Source organism: Malaclemys terrapin, chromosome 2 (genome assembly GCF_027887155.1).
Source record: "Malaclemys terrapin pileata isolate rMalTer1 chromosome 2, rMalTer1.hap1, whole genome shotgun sequence".
NCBI lineage: Eukaryota > Metazoa > Chordata > Testudines > Emydidae > Malaclemys > Malaclemys terrapin.
The window spans coordinates 64,165,796-64,179,427 of NC_071506.1; the positions used below are offsets into that span (position 1 = coordinate 64,165,796).

Consider the following 13,632-nt stretch of genomic DNA (forward strand, 5'->3'; position numbering starts at 1 on the left):
ATAATATAGAAATTTCCATTAAGCTGGATTCTACCTTAGCAGTATTAGAAATTGATGTTCATAGCACATAAAACTCAATCCACTACAGCCTCATTCATTGATTTTTTTAAATTACAGTTTTACAGAATTCCAAAAAGTACCTGTGGATCTTTGAAGTACATTTCATACAACTGAATGGTCCGCCGGCTGGCTTGACTCCCATGATACACAACCACATTCAACTCTGTCCAGGTGCGGAACTCCCTTTCCCAGTTAGGAATTGTGGACAGTGGAGCAATAACCAAGAAAGGACCGTGGATTCCTTTCAAATATATCTCATAGAGAAATGTAATAGACTGGATAGTTTTTCCCAACCCCATTTCATCTGCTAAAATGCAGTTTCGTCTGAAAAATAATACAAATGGCTCTATTATGGCTCTATTCTGAATATGGCATTTATAAAACAAAAACATCTGTAAAGCTAAAATCTCCAAGATCAGATATATAAATTAATAGATTAGTATGGATTTAAAGAGGACAAAACACTCAAAAAGTTTTAAATAAATAATATATTAGCAGGTGTTGCAACAGGATTATATTTCTCATTATACAGTTCTCTCACAAGTATAGGTGTGTGTATATGTTTGTCACATAATAAAGACATGTATTTATTATGTAACATTATGTTTTATATATAAATAAAAAACTATATAATACATATTATATTATCTATAATATAATAACTATTAACTTTATGTTATCCAAGTAATAAAAATAGTTAACATAATTTTGAAGTCTCACTTTTAAGAGACTATAAAACATTAAAAATATTAACATATTAAATTTAAACTATAAAATCTGCTCTAAAGCAGCAGTTCTACAATAAAAAGTTATTTTACGCACGTGTTGTACCAGTTGAAAAGAAGCCAGTTTACTCCCTCCAACTGGTATTCCCTGAGTTTGTTATTGTTTTTATACTCCCTGGAACTCTCCGATTTCTTCCAGTCATCAGCAGGAGGTCGCTCCTGTTTCAAATACAGCAAATCCCATTAGTGGTTTCTGAAAGACCACATTACTTAGCTATTTTCAAATAAAATCCTCTATACAGAGCCAATTCTTACCACACGCTCCATTTGTGGCTCCCTAGACATCAGTTTCTCAAATTCTTCAATCTTAGCTTGGTCTATGTCTTGCTTCAGCTCCCATGTGCTGTCTTCATAAGGAAGTGAACACCACTTCACCAGATAATGAGTAACAGGCTTTGGTTTTGATCAATAGTTAAAGAAAGGATAAAATTAGATTCAATGTAAAACAATACAACAAACTTTTCTACATGACATGTAACTAATTAAAGGAAAGTTGCAGTGTAACATGAAAGATATTCTAAACACTACATACAATGAAAAAGAATTAACAGATTTAAAAAAAAAATGTCTTTAAAACACCCAGAAGGATAATCTAACAGCAGGCTGACCTGTTGTAAACCTGATGATTTAAGATAAAAATGAAGGGAATGCAATTCACCACCAAGATGAGTGGCAAAGCTAAATGTTGTAATTTTAATTTTAAACTCCTAAAATTAATCAAAATTTTAGAATACATGAAAACTTTGCTTTACAATTGACGGTCCCATCTTTGCCACACATTTAGAGGGTGAGCTGTATTCATCCTGTCACTATATCATCACAAACTTCGCAGCAAGAAATCCAGAATCACTGAAACAGCAACTGTTAATGGGAGACATCACTATTCACCGATGCAGTGATAACAAAACAGAAATAGGTATTACTAAAGCCTTTTCTGCTCTCAAGAACAGAATGGCCCACTGGAGTTCTCCTGGAAGTCAACCACGCAAGTGATCCTGCTCTGGGGATGGGGTAATAAGTGACGATCTGACAATTTAGGTTCTTGTGTAATGATGATTAGAGAGGATTAACAAAGTGCCTAGCTCCTTTGGTGATGGTGAATTAGAAATTCAGATTAGATATGGTTTAATAGCTACTTAACTGTATCTTCTATAAATGTCCAGTATACTTTCTTTTAAAAAGTTAGCAATTACCATGAGAGCTTTATTTTACAAAAATAGCTACATTATTAAACTACATGCTTTTTCTACTTTACAGACATATCCAGAGGGCAATAGTTTAGGAAACATATGTAGCATTTTGAACTATTACTAAAGAGCAAAATGCTAAAAACTAAACATCTTGTCATGTTCTGATCAGGTGTACTGGAAACCAGGCTTTTTAAAATTGGAAATGTGTTGTTGGATATCCAAAAACAATTCAGTAAAGAGTGGTAGAATATTAGGTCTATGAACTTTACTGCAGCAGCATGTGTATACATATACGTATCCCTGTCATAATGCTCTCTATCCTCACTTCTACAGGATGAAATAAGTCATCAAAACCTACTGAAGTTTCTAATATTTATATAGGCAGTTGTACAAATAACTGAAGATGTACCGACAGTTTTCTTTACCTCTCCATTATCATCTGTGCTATGTGAAAAATCCATTATTCTATCAACTTCCACATAGTCTGGATTAAAAAGCTCATCATCAATCTGTTGAAAGACAGCAGGCAAAAAAAACAAAACAAAAACAAAAACAAAAAAACTTTGTTAGCCTGTCCTTGGAGCAAAAATTATACTTTTCACCAGGTAACAATATTTTGGGTTACAGCAACATAAAATTTATATTTGGCAACCTTCAGCATGTTAATTGAAATGCCACAATTCAGCAAGATCATTCCCCATGAGGAAATCAGACTTCTCAGACTTTGTTAACTGGGCCTCTTAATTACTGTGTGAAACCTTTTACTGTGAGAGAATGTTTAAGAATATTTTAAATGAAGTGTGAAATTACAATTCACTAATGAGCAATCGAAAAGGCTTATGGCATGCAATGCATTTAGCATTCTTGAAAACTACAGCTTGCAATAAAGAAATTAGAGCCGTGTACACTAAGTGCCATTAGATTACCATAACTACAGGAGTTGTCAGACTGCTTCATAAGCAAGATTCAGAGAATATTATTCCAAAAAAATGGAAAGCAAACAAAACATATTCCCCTCCCCAAAGTTTATAATTTGTTACCTCCCTCTTCCACCCCAAGTTCTTTACTCAGTGATATATGCACAGAAATGCTCTCTTTCATTCTTTTGCTTTGTACTCAACTACTTTGATGGCTGTGTGTGGTGGGGAGAAAGGTAAGGAAGAGTTGTAAGAATGTATACAGTTTAATATTTTGACAGCTTACTCAAATAAAAAACATCTACAAGCACTTGTTAAACAGAAATGGTATACTCAAAAATATAAATAGTAAAAAAGTGAAATACATGGCCTGGTCACTGAAGAGTAATGTTACATAAATTTCACAATGTTGTGCCATTAGCCAATTTTTCTAGAATGCATCTAAGACAAATTTTGGCAATGTATCAAGTATCAGGGTTCTTTTGAGATAGTCATTTAATCTGAATGTTCCTTAGTCATTAGAATTACCTGATACAGCTGTCCTCCCACTTTCTAATTAATTCAAAAGCATCTTTTAGATGTTTTGACCCAAGGCTCAGACATTTTGTACCTACTTGTAAAAGCACAGAATGTGGAAAATAGTAGAATTCTGATAAAATTTACACAAATCTCTCTGCTAACTGTATTTGGTCAGAAGCCAATGATTTTTTTAATGGAAGTTTCCAATTCCCTATTGGCCTTGCTTAGCCTGAAGTACTGTATTAAATAAAAATTCATAAAACAAACAAACAAACAAACAAACAAAGATCAGGGCACTAAAACCCTATATTTCAAATTACTAAATTTTGCTGAAAGGTAAGGTTTCACAAGGATCGGCAAACCAGAAAAGCTGCCCCTTTATTGGCAAAACCTCTGCTATAGTACTGCTTGTGGCTCTAAGTGAAATTAAATTGGTGATCAAAAGCTCAGAGTCCCTAGTGGGCAGTAGTCCAAATCACAGAAAATTGCCATGCATTTTTCTGGCATAATTGGCTGCTCGGGGAGAGCTCTGGTACTGATTCTGCAGGACACTCAGTCTTTTCAGTCACTATGGATAGTTGGGTAGGGCTTACATTATTGTCAAAGTTCTGAATTTTAAGATCAACAATTTGCTAATGTTTATTTACTTACAACCCATATGGCTTACTTAAAAAAATGTTTAAATTTAAGAGAACCCTTCCGCACCTGCATGTCATCTTAAAATTTTAATCAGATCTGTGTCTCCAATTCTCTTTTTCAGGATAGAGATGTTATGAGTCAGGATGATATCACAATCATTTCCACATTAAATTGTGGTGGGATCAAGTTCTCTTAGAACAAATAAGCAACAGGAAGACCAAGTAACTTCCTGTTTATAAAGTGAGCAATTAACCATTTAACAGTAAGAAACAGCAATAAACTATAAACGAAAGCTGTATAACTTTATGTAACTGAATTCAAAAGCCTCTGAATTTAGCTTAAGAATATTTTTACGTTGTGATGAAAGCTAATTTTATATCAACCAGATGTTCAAAATCTTATGTACATATAAGGGATTAAGCATTTATCAGAATATCCTTTAAAAAAAAAATCTAACTGAAATAGTTATGAAAATAGTCATACCTCTGAGAGGAACTTGTTCTGACCTTGCTTTGCCTTAAACCGCTTAACCTTTTGCTGAATTCTCTTGTCCTTGTCCAACTGTTCTACAGATGCCCACTGACAATGAAGGTAAGAACTAGAAGATAGAAAGAAAAACTTCTTCAAAGCAATCCCAGCCCAAATGTTTCCACTGCATACTCCTATTTGCTTCCCTGGATCTATTCCTTTCTCTGATTTTCCCCCCAAACTTTTACTAGCAACTGAACAGAGTATCACCATGATATCTGGAATATCAGATACTATCTTTCATTTAACTAATCACCTTTAGTGGCAGCAACTATACTTACTATCTAATAAAGGTACTAGTCAGAATTATCAGTATGGCTCATATATACATACCTCACACTTCTGGCCTTTGGCTTAGAGTGCTCAAGATAAAGGTTATTGGGAGCATTCAGAATACGTAACAAGACAAAAATGTACACACTATAAACTTCACTACTTATTAATTCAAAAGTATAGTGGGATTAAAACTCATTGAAACGATCTAAAAATACCTTTAAATCCATTGTGTTACATAGTGCATATCTCTAATGTAGAACTGTAATTAGAGGCCCTGTGCAAGCCAATTAGCACTATAAGACAATTTTAATCATACTTTTGGGAATATTCAATAATCAATAGATTATGCCTTAACACATTTTCTTAAAGATTAACTGTTCCATCATCATAAACCTGAAATTAAAATTGGTTTTATTTTAAAATTTTGTTTTTAAGTAATAAAAAGTTCAATATCAAGTTATACAATTACTATCAAATAACATCATAAGCATCGGTCACGTGTGGTTAACACTACAATAAGAATTACAAATAGAATGAAACAAAATAAACAGGATTTAAGCTATTAATCATGTCAGATCAATATGAAACAAAGAACAATAAACCAGGGTAGGTTAGCTGCTTATATTTTATAACCAGTATAGTTAAAAGGAAGTCAACCTGCAATTAACTGGAAATGCAAGTGAATTTCTATCAGATGTTGAAATTTATTTTACCATTTTAATATATTAAGTTTCCCAATTCAGCCCCTACTCTTTCTCCCTTCCCTAAAAAATTCAGAGTCAAAAGTGATACAATATGCTTCCATTGCTAATACTGGACATTTCAGGAAAATTTAGCTGTCATCATGAAACTGTTGGAAATAAAATTCTATTTAGCAGTCTAATAAAATATCAGACATTTTGTTGAACACTCGCTTTTTTTTTTTTTTTTTTTAAGAAGGAATGTAAAGGTTAATTATTTTGATGACCTTTTTGTAAATTAAGAAATTAAGGCTCCAATGCTGCAGTCAGATCTATGGAGGCCTAGGCGCCTGTCTGCATGGATCTACCTGCAGAATCAGGGCCTTATTAAGCAAAAATCAAAGCCAATTTGACCTTGTTCTTATAATGGTTTCATTTTAGAGAGAAAACTTAAATCATACAGATAAGAATGTATTCAGTCACCAAATCTAGCACCATGTCAATGCCAAAATGCCTATTTATTATTCATTGTTTAAGGTGAGATGTTAATAGTGTCACTTTCTAAATATAATTTTGAACAAAATATTCAGAACCTGCTGGTATTTTTAAGGAAAAGGGTAACAAAAGTTACAAGCTTACTTACAAGTTTTTGTACTTTACATAGAATTCCTCTGTTTCCACTTCCTCTCCATTCTCCATCTGTAACAAAGACAGACTTCAACTGTGTGTTGAGCTACTAAATATCCCAATAGTTTTAATCATTCCCTCCAACTAAAGTACAGTATATTGTCCAAAGGTATTACTGATTAAAGTTTCAGAAGAGAGTGCGCACGTGTACATGTACACACGTACGTGTGTGTGTGTATATATATCGGGGAGATGTATGAAGGGAAATGGACAAAAGGATATGGGTAAGAAGTTTCCTCCATCAGCTTACTCAAGCACATATTACACTGCTTACTACAACTTCCAAGACATGAATCATTTTAACTCCTCCCTAACCACATGCAGCTTCATTCACAACAACCTCACCCCAAATCTGGCTTTCTGCCAAACCCACAGTGTTAAATAGAAGCCAAGCGTACCATTTTCTCAGGCAGCAGCCAATTAGCAACTGCACTCCTGAATACCATATGTATTATTTTTGGCCAGATCATGGCAACTTTACATTGTGGGTTTTGTAACGTTTTAAAATAGACTTTTAAAGGGGGTTTATGCCTCCATATAGTTAATAACACTAAACAAGAAGCCATATAAAACTAAGCCTTGTACTTCTGCTATAATTTTAGTGTATCACTGTTCATGATTTAGTTTTACTCAATGGTGCAATTAAATTCACTCAGGCAAGATGTCTCACATACAGAGCAGCCAAATTAAATTAACACCAAAATACTACATTTAAGCAAGGTTGAATCTGTGATACAAACCAGCAAAGCCAAGGGCATTCAGTGTTAAGGGTTGAGACTGTGCTTAACTCATCCCTGGTGCCAGAGTATGGGGGAGCATATGGCATGTAATTCAACATCAGAGTCTTATTCCTGATCCCTGCTATAGGACAAATTAAGGACAAATTTGAGGGCCGCCTCAAATTTAAGATTTTGTTTATTTCACAGCATTAAGTTAAACAGTTTTTGTTGTGTTAATATGCTTTGGAACTGTTACTGTCTATTATATATAACAACACAATTTTCAAAACTGACACAGCATACATAAGAAGGGTCAGTTCTCAGGGTTCTGTGAAAAGTATTATGTGCAGGGCTACATATACCTAAATTCCCTTCTATGCCTTGAATCCTCATCTCCACATATTCCACCCCTACCCTTAAACCCCCCATTACAGATGGAGAAAGGATGTGATGCCCTGAGACAAAGATGAGACTACTTATCTGCCAGTATTAAAAATATTTTGCTCACTAGATATTCTGTTCATTCATTCCATTGCTATTGACAATAGCAATAGCTGCTCTCAAGCTCTGTTCCAGTACACTCATGTTTCTACTCTTTGCAGTAGCAACAATAGCTGCTCTCAGCTCTGTTCTAGTAGCATACTTGTGTTTCTATGGTTTGCTTCACCAAGTACTCCCTCTCTTAATATACCAGGGAGAAATTGACACCACCCTACTCCATGCTCCCTTCGCCCCTTCCCAGGAAAGGAAGTAACACTACCCTCCACCAAGATCTCCATGCAGAGTTATGTCGGGGAGAGAAGGAAAGCTGTTCTTTATATCTATCTCCAGTTTCTCCTAGCTCCTATGTAGAAAGGGATGAACAATTCCCATCCTAATTCTGCAGGAGTAGGTTGCGCAGCCACTCCATGAAGACACCTCCAGAAGAGGGAGTTTGAACACCGCCAAGGCTTACCCACTCAAGACAACTAATGGTATATGGAGATTTCTGAATTGGATATTTCTATTTAGAGGTCCTAACATAATAGAAGTACAAACTCCAACTAGGAGTATTTTAGTAACCTGAATCTTGTCAGCATCTCTATGTGATACCAACCATTTAGGAAATTAGCTCCTAGTTATAAATAAATAAATAAAGGAATAAATCAGGTTTAAATATCCTGGTGATCATTTTAGAACTTGTACTTTATTTACTCGATTGCCTAATCTCTCTATTTTTATTTTTAAATTGAAAAATTTAAATCCCAATACCATCTGAAAACTGATTGAGGTATACAACATCTATATAACTTTAAAGTTAGCAAACGTTTTTGTTTTTATTAATTTAGCATACTTCTGCTAGGGTTTAGCCTTATGAAAATGTCTCAACTCAATTGATAAATTAATAACACAATGATTTACACTGAAAATGCAGACAGACTATGTACTATTGCAGTACCAGAATGTGTTTCTATATTACCTAATAGAGAACTAAACTTATTTTGTGTGCAATAACTATACTTCTTTTCGTCAAACTGTATGCGTCTAAGTCACTCTTTAAAGCAAATACTTTGGAAACAAAACTACTGTTGAAAAAAAACAGAATCATAGAATATCAGGGTTAGAAGGGCTCTCAAGAGGTCATCTAGTACAATCCCCTGCTCAAAGCAGGACCAATCCCCAGACAGATTTTTGCCCCAGATCCCTAAATGGCCCCCTCAAGGATTGAACTCACAACCCTGGGTTTAGCAGGCCAATGCTCAACCCACTGAGCTATCCCTGCCCCGCAATTTAGTAAGTTTTGGCTAACACATTTACAGTGTAAAAGATTAGTTCTTGGACTTTAACCAAAAAGTAGTAATCTACTTGTTCTCTGTACATCTAGACACCCTAAGGTTGACAATACATTGATATAGCACAAGTTATGGAAAGCAGCTTAAGAATATTGTATAACTGCAGTCTAAAATATTCATTCATGAACTTTGTTGTGACTCAATAAAAATAGACTGATGTCAGACTAAGTAGAATGTTTGTGTGTTTCTCAAATACTGATGAAGGAGTCGTAAGATAGTATGCATCGTGGTTGGGCAACCATGGATACGTTAAGTAGGCCTGATTAGAGCTGGCTGAAACATTTTTGCTGAAATATACTGTTTCACTGAAACTGAAACATTTCACAGAGATGTATCCGTTTCCATGAAACTTTTGTCAGGACAATTTTTAGGTCTGCTGAGAGAAGGATGCAAGGGAAAGGAGAGGACAGAGACTATAGCTGACTGATAAGGGTGCCTGGGATGTGGTAGAACCAGGTTCAAGTCCCTGCTCTGCAGTGCTAAGGGATAAAAAAATTCTTCTCAAAAACTGCTGTGAAACAGAGGTGTCATCCTCCAGTCAGCTCTAGCACTGATCATATCCAGGCCTGAAAATGGCAACTTTGTTTATAATCTTAACAGAGGATTGAATGATCATTCAATGATCAGGGGACTGAACTACATTCACAATCCAGCAGTGATCCATATCATCACTTTCTCCAGGAGAATGATATAGCACACATTATTGAGGCAGCATGGATAAGCTTGCATTGCCACTGCCTGTACTTTACCTACTCTGTGGCAGTATTTGCAGATAGTTATTGAGACTACGGAGACTAGAGAAGACTGAGTAAATTCAGAAACAGTTGAAAGTTAGATGAATGGTTAGCACAAGGGACGATGAAAGTCACTATTGACAAATGCAAAGTAATAAACATTAGAAAGAATAATTTCAACTATTGATATACATCACAGAATTCTAAACTATCCAGTTCAGAAAAGATTTGGGCATTGGCAGCTGGGGGAAAACATCTGCTCAGCATGCACTATTAGGCATATTTCCAGTATATTCTTTCTATAAATCAATTGTCTGCCTTCATTTTGAATATATTCAGTTCTAGTCAACCCATCTCAAAGAAGATATAGCAGAAATAGGAGGTTGTGGTCCCAAAATGGGTGACAAAATGATTACAGACATGGAACAGCTTCCATATGAAAATACACTGAAGTGATTGGGACTGTTAATTCAGAGAGGGGACATGACAGAGTTACCAAAACAGTACGTTGGCTATATAGCTAAATTGGCACTATTTACCCCCTTATAATAAAGGCAAGGGAACATTCAATAAAACTAAATGACAGAAAATTTAAAACTGATAAAATATTTTATCTATTTAAATGTTTATATAAATGAAATGGTTTACATTTTGTTTTCTGTACATTTAAATAAAATAAATTTTAAGTATTTTAAGCCAATGTTTTAGGCTCTTTACACAGAAATATTTTGCATCTAGCAATTCTAAAACCATACCCAGGATATTTTGGTGGAAACCAGTATAATTCGATCACAAGGCGGCTGTCCAAAAGCAGTCTCATCATCTAATATTGTCCTTTGCTAGGACAAAATCTTTTGTTGCACCCCAATTTGCTGAGAGGTTTCCCAATGAAGCTTTTTCTAAAGTTTATTTTGTGTACTGGTCCTGATCACAGCTATTTTACTTTGATTACTAATCTAGGAACCATGGTTTTGATTATATCAGTAAGAGTGCAAAAAGAGATTTAATAAATGCACAGTTGGGGACTTTAGATGTTAACATTTAACATCCTCAAATCCATTTTTGGTACAGGGAGTAGGGTGAGATGGAGAAGAAAAGGGAGCGAGGATAGATACCCCTCAAACCTGCAAATGCAATCCATAAAAAACATTAAAGGAAGAGCTCAAAATAGAGCTTGCCTCCAGCCGAGCTTGCAATCAAAGACATGCAGGCAGCAGACCAACCACTTCCCACAAACTGCAGCAAAATACACACTCCCCATGGGTAATCACACCTTTGCTTGCAGGGAAGAGGAAGAAGAGAAGAATAATTGGTGACAAACTGCCTCCAATGTAAAAACATTTATGAAGAGACCAGATTCTCCACTGTTGTCTAGAGGACCATCAGGACAACTAATTATTGAGTTTAAGATTACAATTAAGTTTACCTGAAAAAATAAGCCTGTGGGTTGAAATACAAAACAGTTCTCAACTATAATAAAGTTAGAATTATTATGCTGTGATAACTGAAAGGCCAGGTCATCAAAAACAGACATGACATGCCATGAATTTAGATTTATAAAGCACCTGAAAGTACTAGTACAGCCAGGAGTAAGGTTCAAAAGTTAAAAAGCCCTACGAAACCCCCAAAAGAATTGAGGAAAAGTTTTTTCCTCTCCTTTTGGAATACACGTGAAAGTCTTTTTATTTAATCAGGATGAACTTGAATATATTTAGGTGAATCATATAAGTTGAATTTCACACAAAAGCTACAGCATAAACAATGAGTAAGCTATAGAGAATGTCTTGCAGAATTCAATAACGTTTAGACCTTTGGTAAATGACCACCCTCTTTGCATTTCCCACAGAGTAAGGAAATCCAATAGTTTGGAATTAGCATGTTATTTTGCTGTACAGGTCAGCCAAGTTCTATTGAGGAACTCCTGTTCCTGCGTTCAGCAAAATGATAGCACAACAGACATATTTTGCATAGGGGATTGGAGGAAAACCATGTTAACCCTTCCACGGTGACAAACTGCAGTATTCAACATATTTCTGCAGATGGCCAGATATGATCCTCTTGATCACATGTTGATTCTGTTAACTGCATGGGGATGTCCATTGTGAGAGGATTTGACATGAAAAAAGCCTGCCCATGATTTTACCACAAATGCAAAAAATTAAAAATCTAAGACTCAAGAGAAGGATATCTCCCACTACACCTCCAAAGCAGTAAGTGGTACTCCAGTGTGAGTTATGATAAAGTGAATGCATTTGCAAAAAGTAAAAATTGTTATCTGTACATGCACAGGGAAAAAAACTGCAAGGTCAACTACATAAACATTTTCTTGTGTGCACACACATACTTAAAAAGCCTATATAATGGCATTTTTAAGGAGCCCTCTCCCTTCACTAAAGCAGCTGTTTAATTGGAAATATTTAAATTTTGAAAATGAAAAAACTAAATTGGATATGGGCATCTTTTGTTTATTAAAAATAATAATTACCTGTTTCTTGACTGAACGACTACTCATGATTTTTTCTACTACTGGACCTTCAGCATCAGCCGATTCCTGCAAAATAAATGTTGCACAATAGTTACAGAAGTAAGCAGAGTATTTTTGTTCTTTAGAAACTTTCTTCAGGAAGATATCCTTTAATAGTTTATCATAATCCGAGTTCAGCTGCAGGAAAAATTTTTTCTGATGCATGGACTGTAGAACTCAATTTGCATTTAATGCCTTATTAAATCTGGTGGAAATTACATTTTAAAGAAATATTTTTAATACAATAGGAGACTGACTAAATTCTTGGTTGACATTCATTGGTGGGAATCACTCCAGCAGAAAGGCTAATCAGTGACACACTTCATGTGCCAGAGACAGGAGTGCGTTTTCTTGTTGTGTAATTACGTGGCCAGTTACTTCTCCCATAAAGCTGAACACCCGCTCTGCTGCCTAGATTCCCAAAGCCAGAGGACCTTGGAAAACCCCAGTTGGCAATGCACAGTAACAGCGTCCATGTGATAGCTGTCAAAAATACGTCTGTCCCCACTGTTAAAGCTGCAGGTAAACATCCCCATGCCTCTTCTGTTAGGGGTATGTATAGGAGATCACATATGACATTTCACAGAGCTTAACATAGCACAAATTGCCAAAGGAAGTAACAAAAAGTATGTATACATTCACCAATGGCATGTCGGTTAGTTAAGTGAAGTAGTGATAGGAAAAGAGCACTACAAAACAATAAGATTGTTAGAGTCATTCGTGCATTATTACCCCTCATTTTATTCAAACTATTTTATCCATCATTTACATTGCACAGAGAATAAAGTGAACCCTGCTGGGTACTACAAGGCAGTAATTTCATAAAGGGGTTCTTATGGTGCCTAGCAGCAGGAGACAAGCTTGAGTGGTTTATTAAAGTCATAGAAGCCAGACCACTAAATCCACAGAGGTAAATTCAGTCTCCTTACTGTCTAGTTTTAGGCTTCTCCTTAGCAAAGACCGTTATATTTCACCGAACTGTGTCAAATTACATTATTGTAGGCTTGTAAAAAACAAAACAAAAAACCCAAACCATGAATGAATATAGCCTTTAAGAACCTAAACTAATTTATTTTGCCAACCTGAGATGAAAATCCCTTAGTAAAGAGGCAAACACTTAAAATTTTAAATACCTAGGATGCTGTTACAACATTTCCAGTCCATCCATGTTTGGAATATGAACTGACCTGTAGCTCTGACTGAGACGTATTTGAAGGGGAGTCTCTTCCCGCAGCATCCACATCATCAGCCTCCTCATCTGAAATCTTGAACTCCAGGTCTTCTGTGTAACGTTTTCTCTTAACCTGCCTGCTGGATCGTCTCTTCTAAAAAGAGATCATTGATATTCTTTGTAAGAAACAAAAAGGTGGGGTACAGAATAAACACGAAAAAAGCATCTTTACAGTTTTCATACACTGTACTACTTTTTAAAAAGCAATTACAGCATTCTGGTAGTGACAGTAAAATTAAAGTGGCATTTTCATTGGAAATTTTTTAGTTGCTTGTAATTTTTGCAAAAAAGTTTAGATTATAATTCCTCAT

At 35.3% G+C, this 13,632-nt stretch overlaps 1 protein-coding gene across 3 annotated transcripts in view; it reads right to left on the reverse strand.

Annotated features, from left to right (window-relative positions):
* The window catches only part of CHD7 (chromodomain helicase DNA binding protein 7), a 182,151-nt gene that overhangs the window by 42,074 nt on the left and 126,445 nt on the right, over positions 1-13,632 (reverse strand). For all 3 annotated transcript variants that reach the window (XM_054019706.1, XM_054019707.1, XM_054019708.1), the window contains 8 exons: positions 13,278-13,415; positions 12,052-12,117; positions 6,238-6,293; positions 4,594-4,708; positions 2,461-2,544; positions 1,101-1,238; positions 883-1,004; positions 141-384 (listed from right to left, as the gene is read on the reverse strand). In XM_054019706.1, the coding sequence (XP_053875681.1) occupies positions 141-384; positions 883-1,004; positions 1,101-1,238; positions 2,461-2,544; positions 4,594-4,708; positions 6,238-6,293; positions 12,052-12,117; positions 13,278-13,415 (963 nt within the window). The remainder of the gene's footprint in view (positions 1-140; positions 385-882; positions 1,005-1,100; positions 1,239-2,460; positions 2,545-4,593; positions 4,709-6,237; positions 6,294-12,051; positions 12,118-13,277; positions 13,416-13,632) is intronic.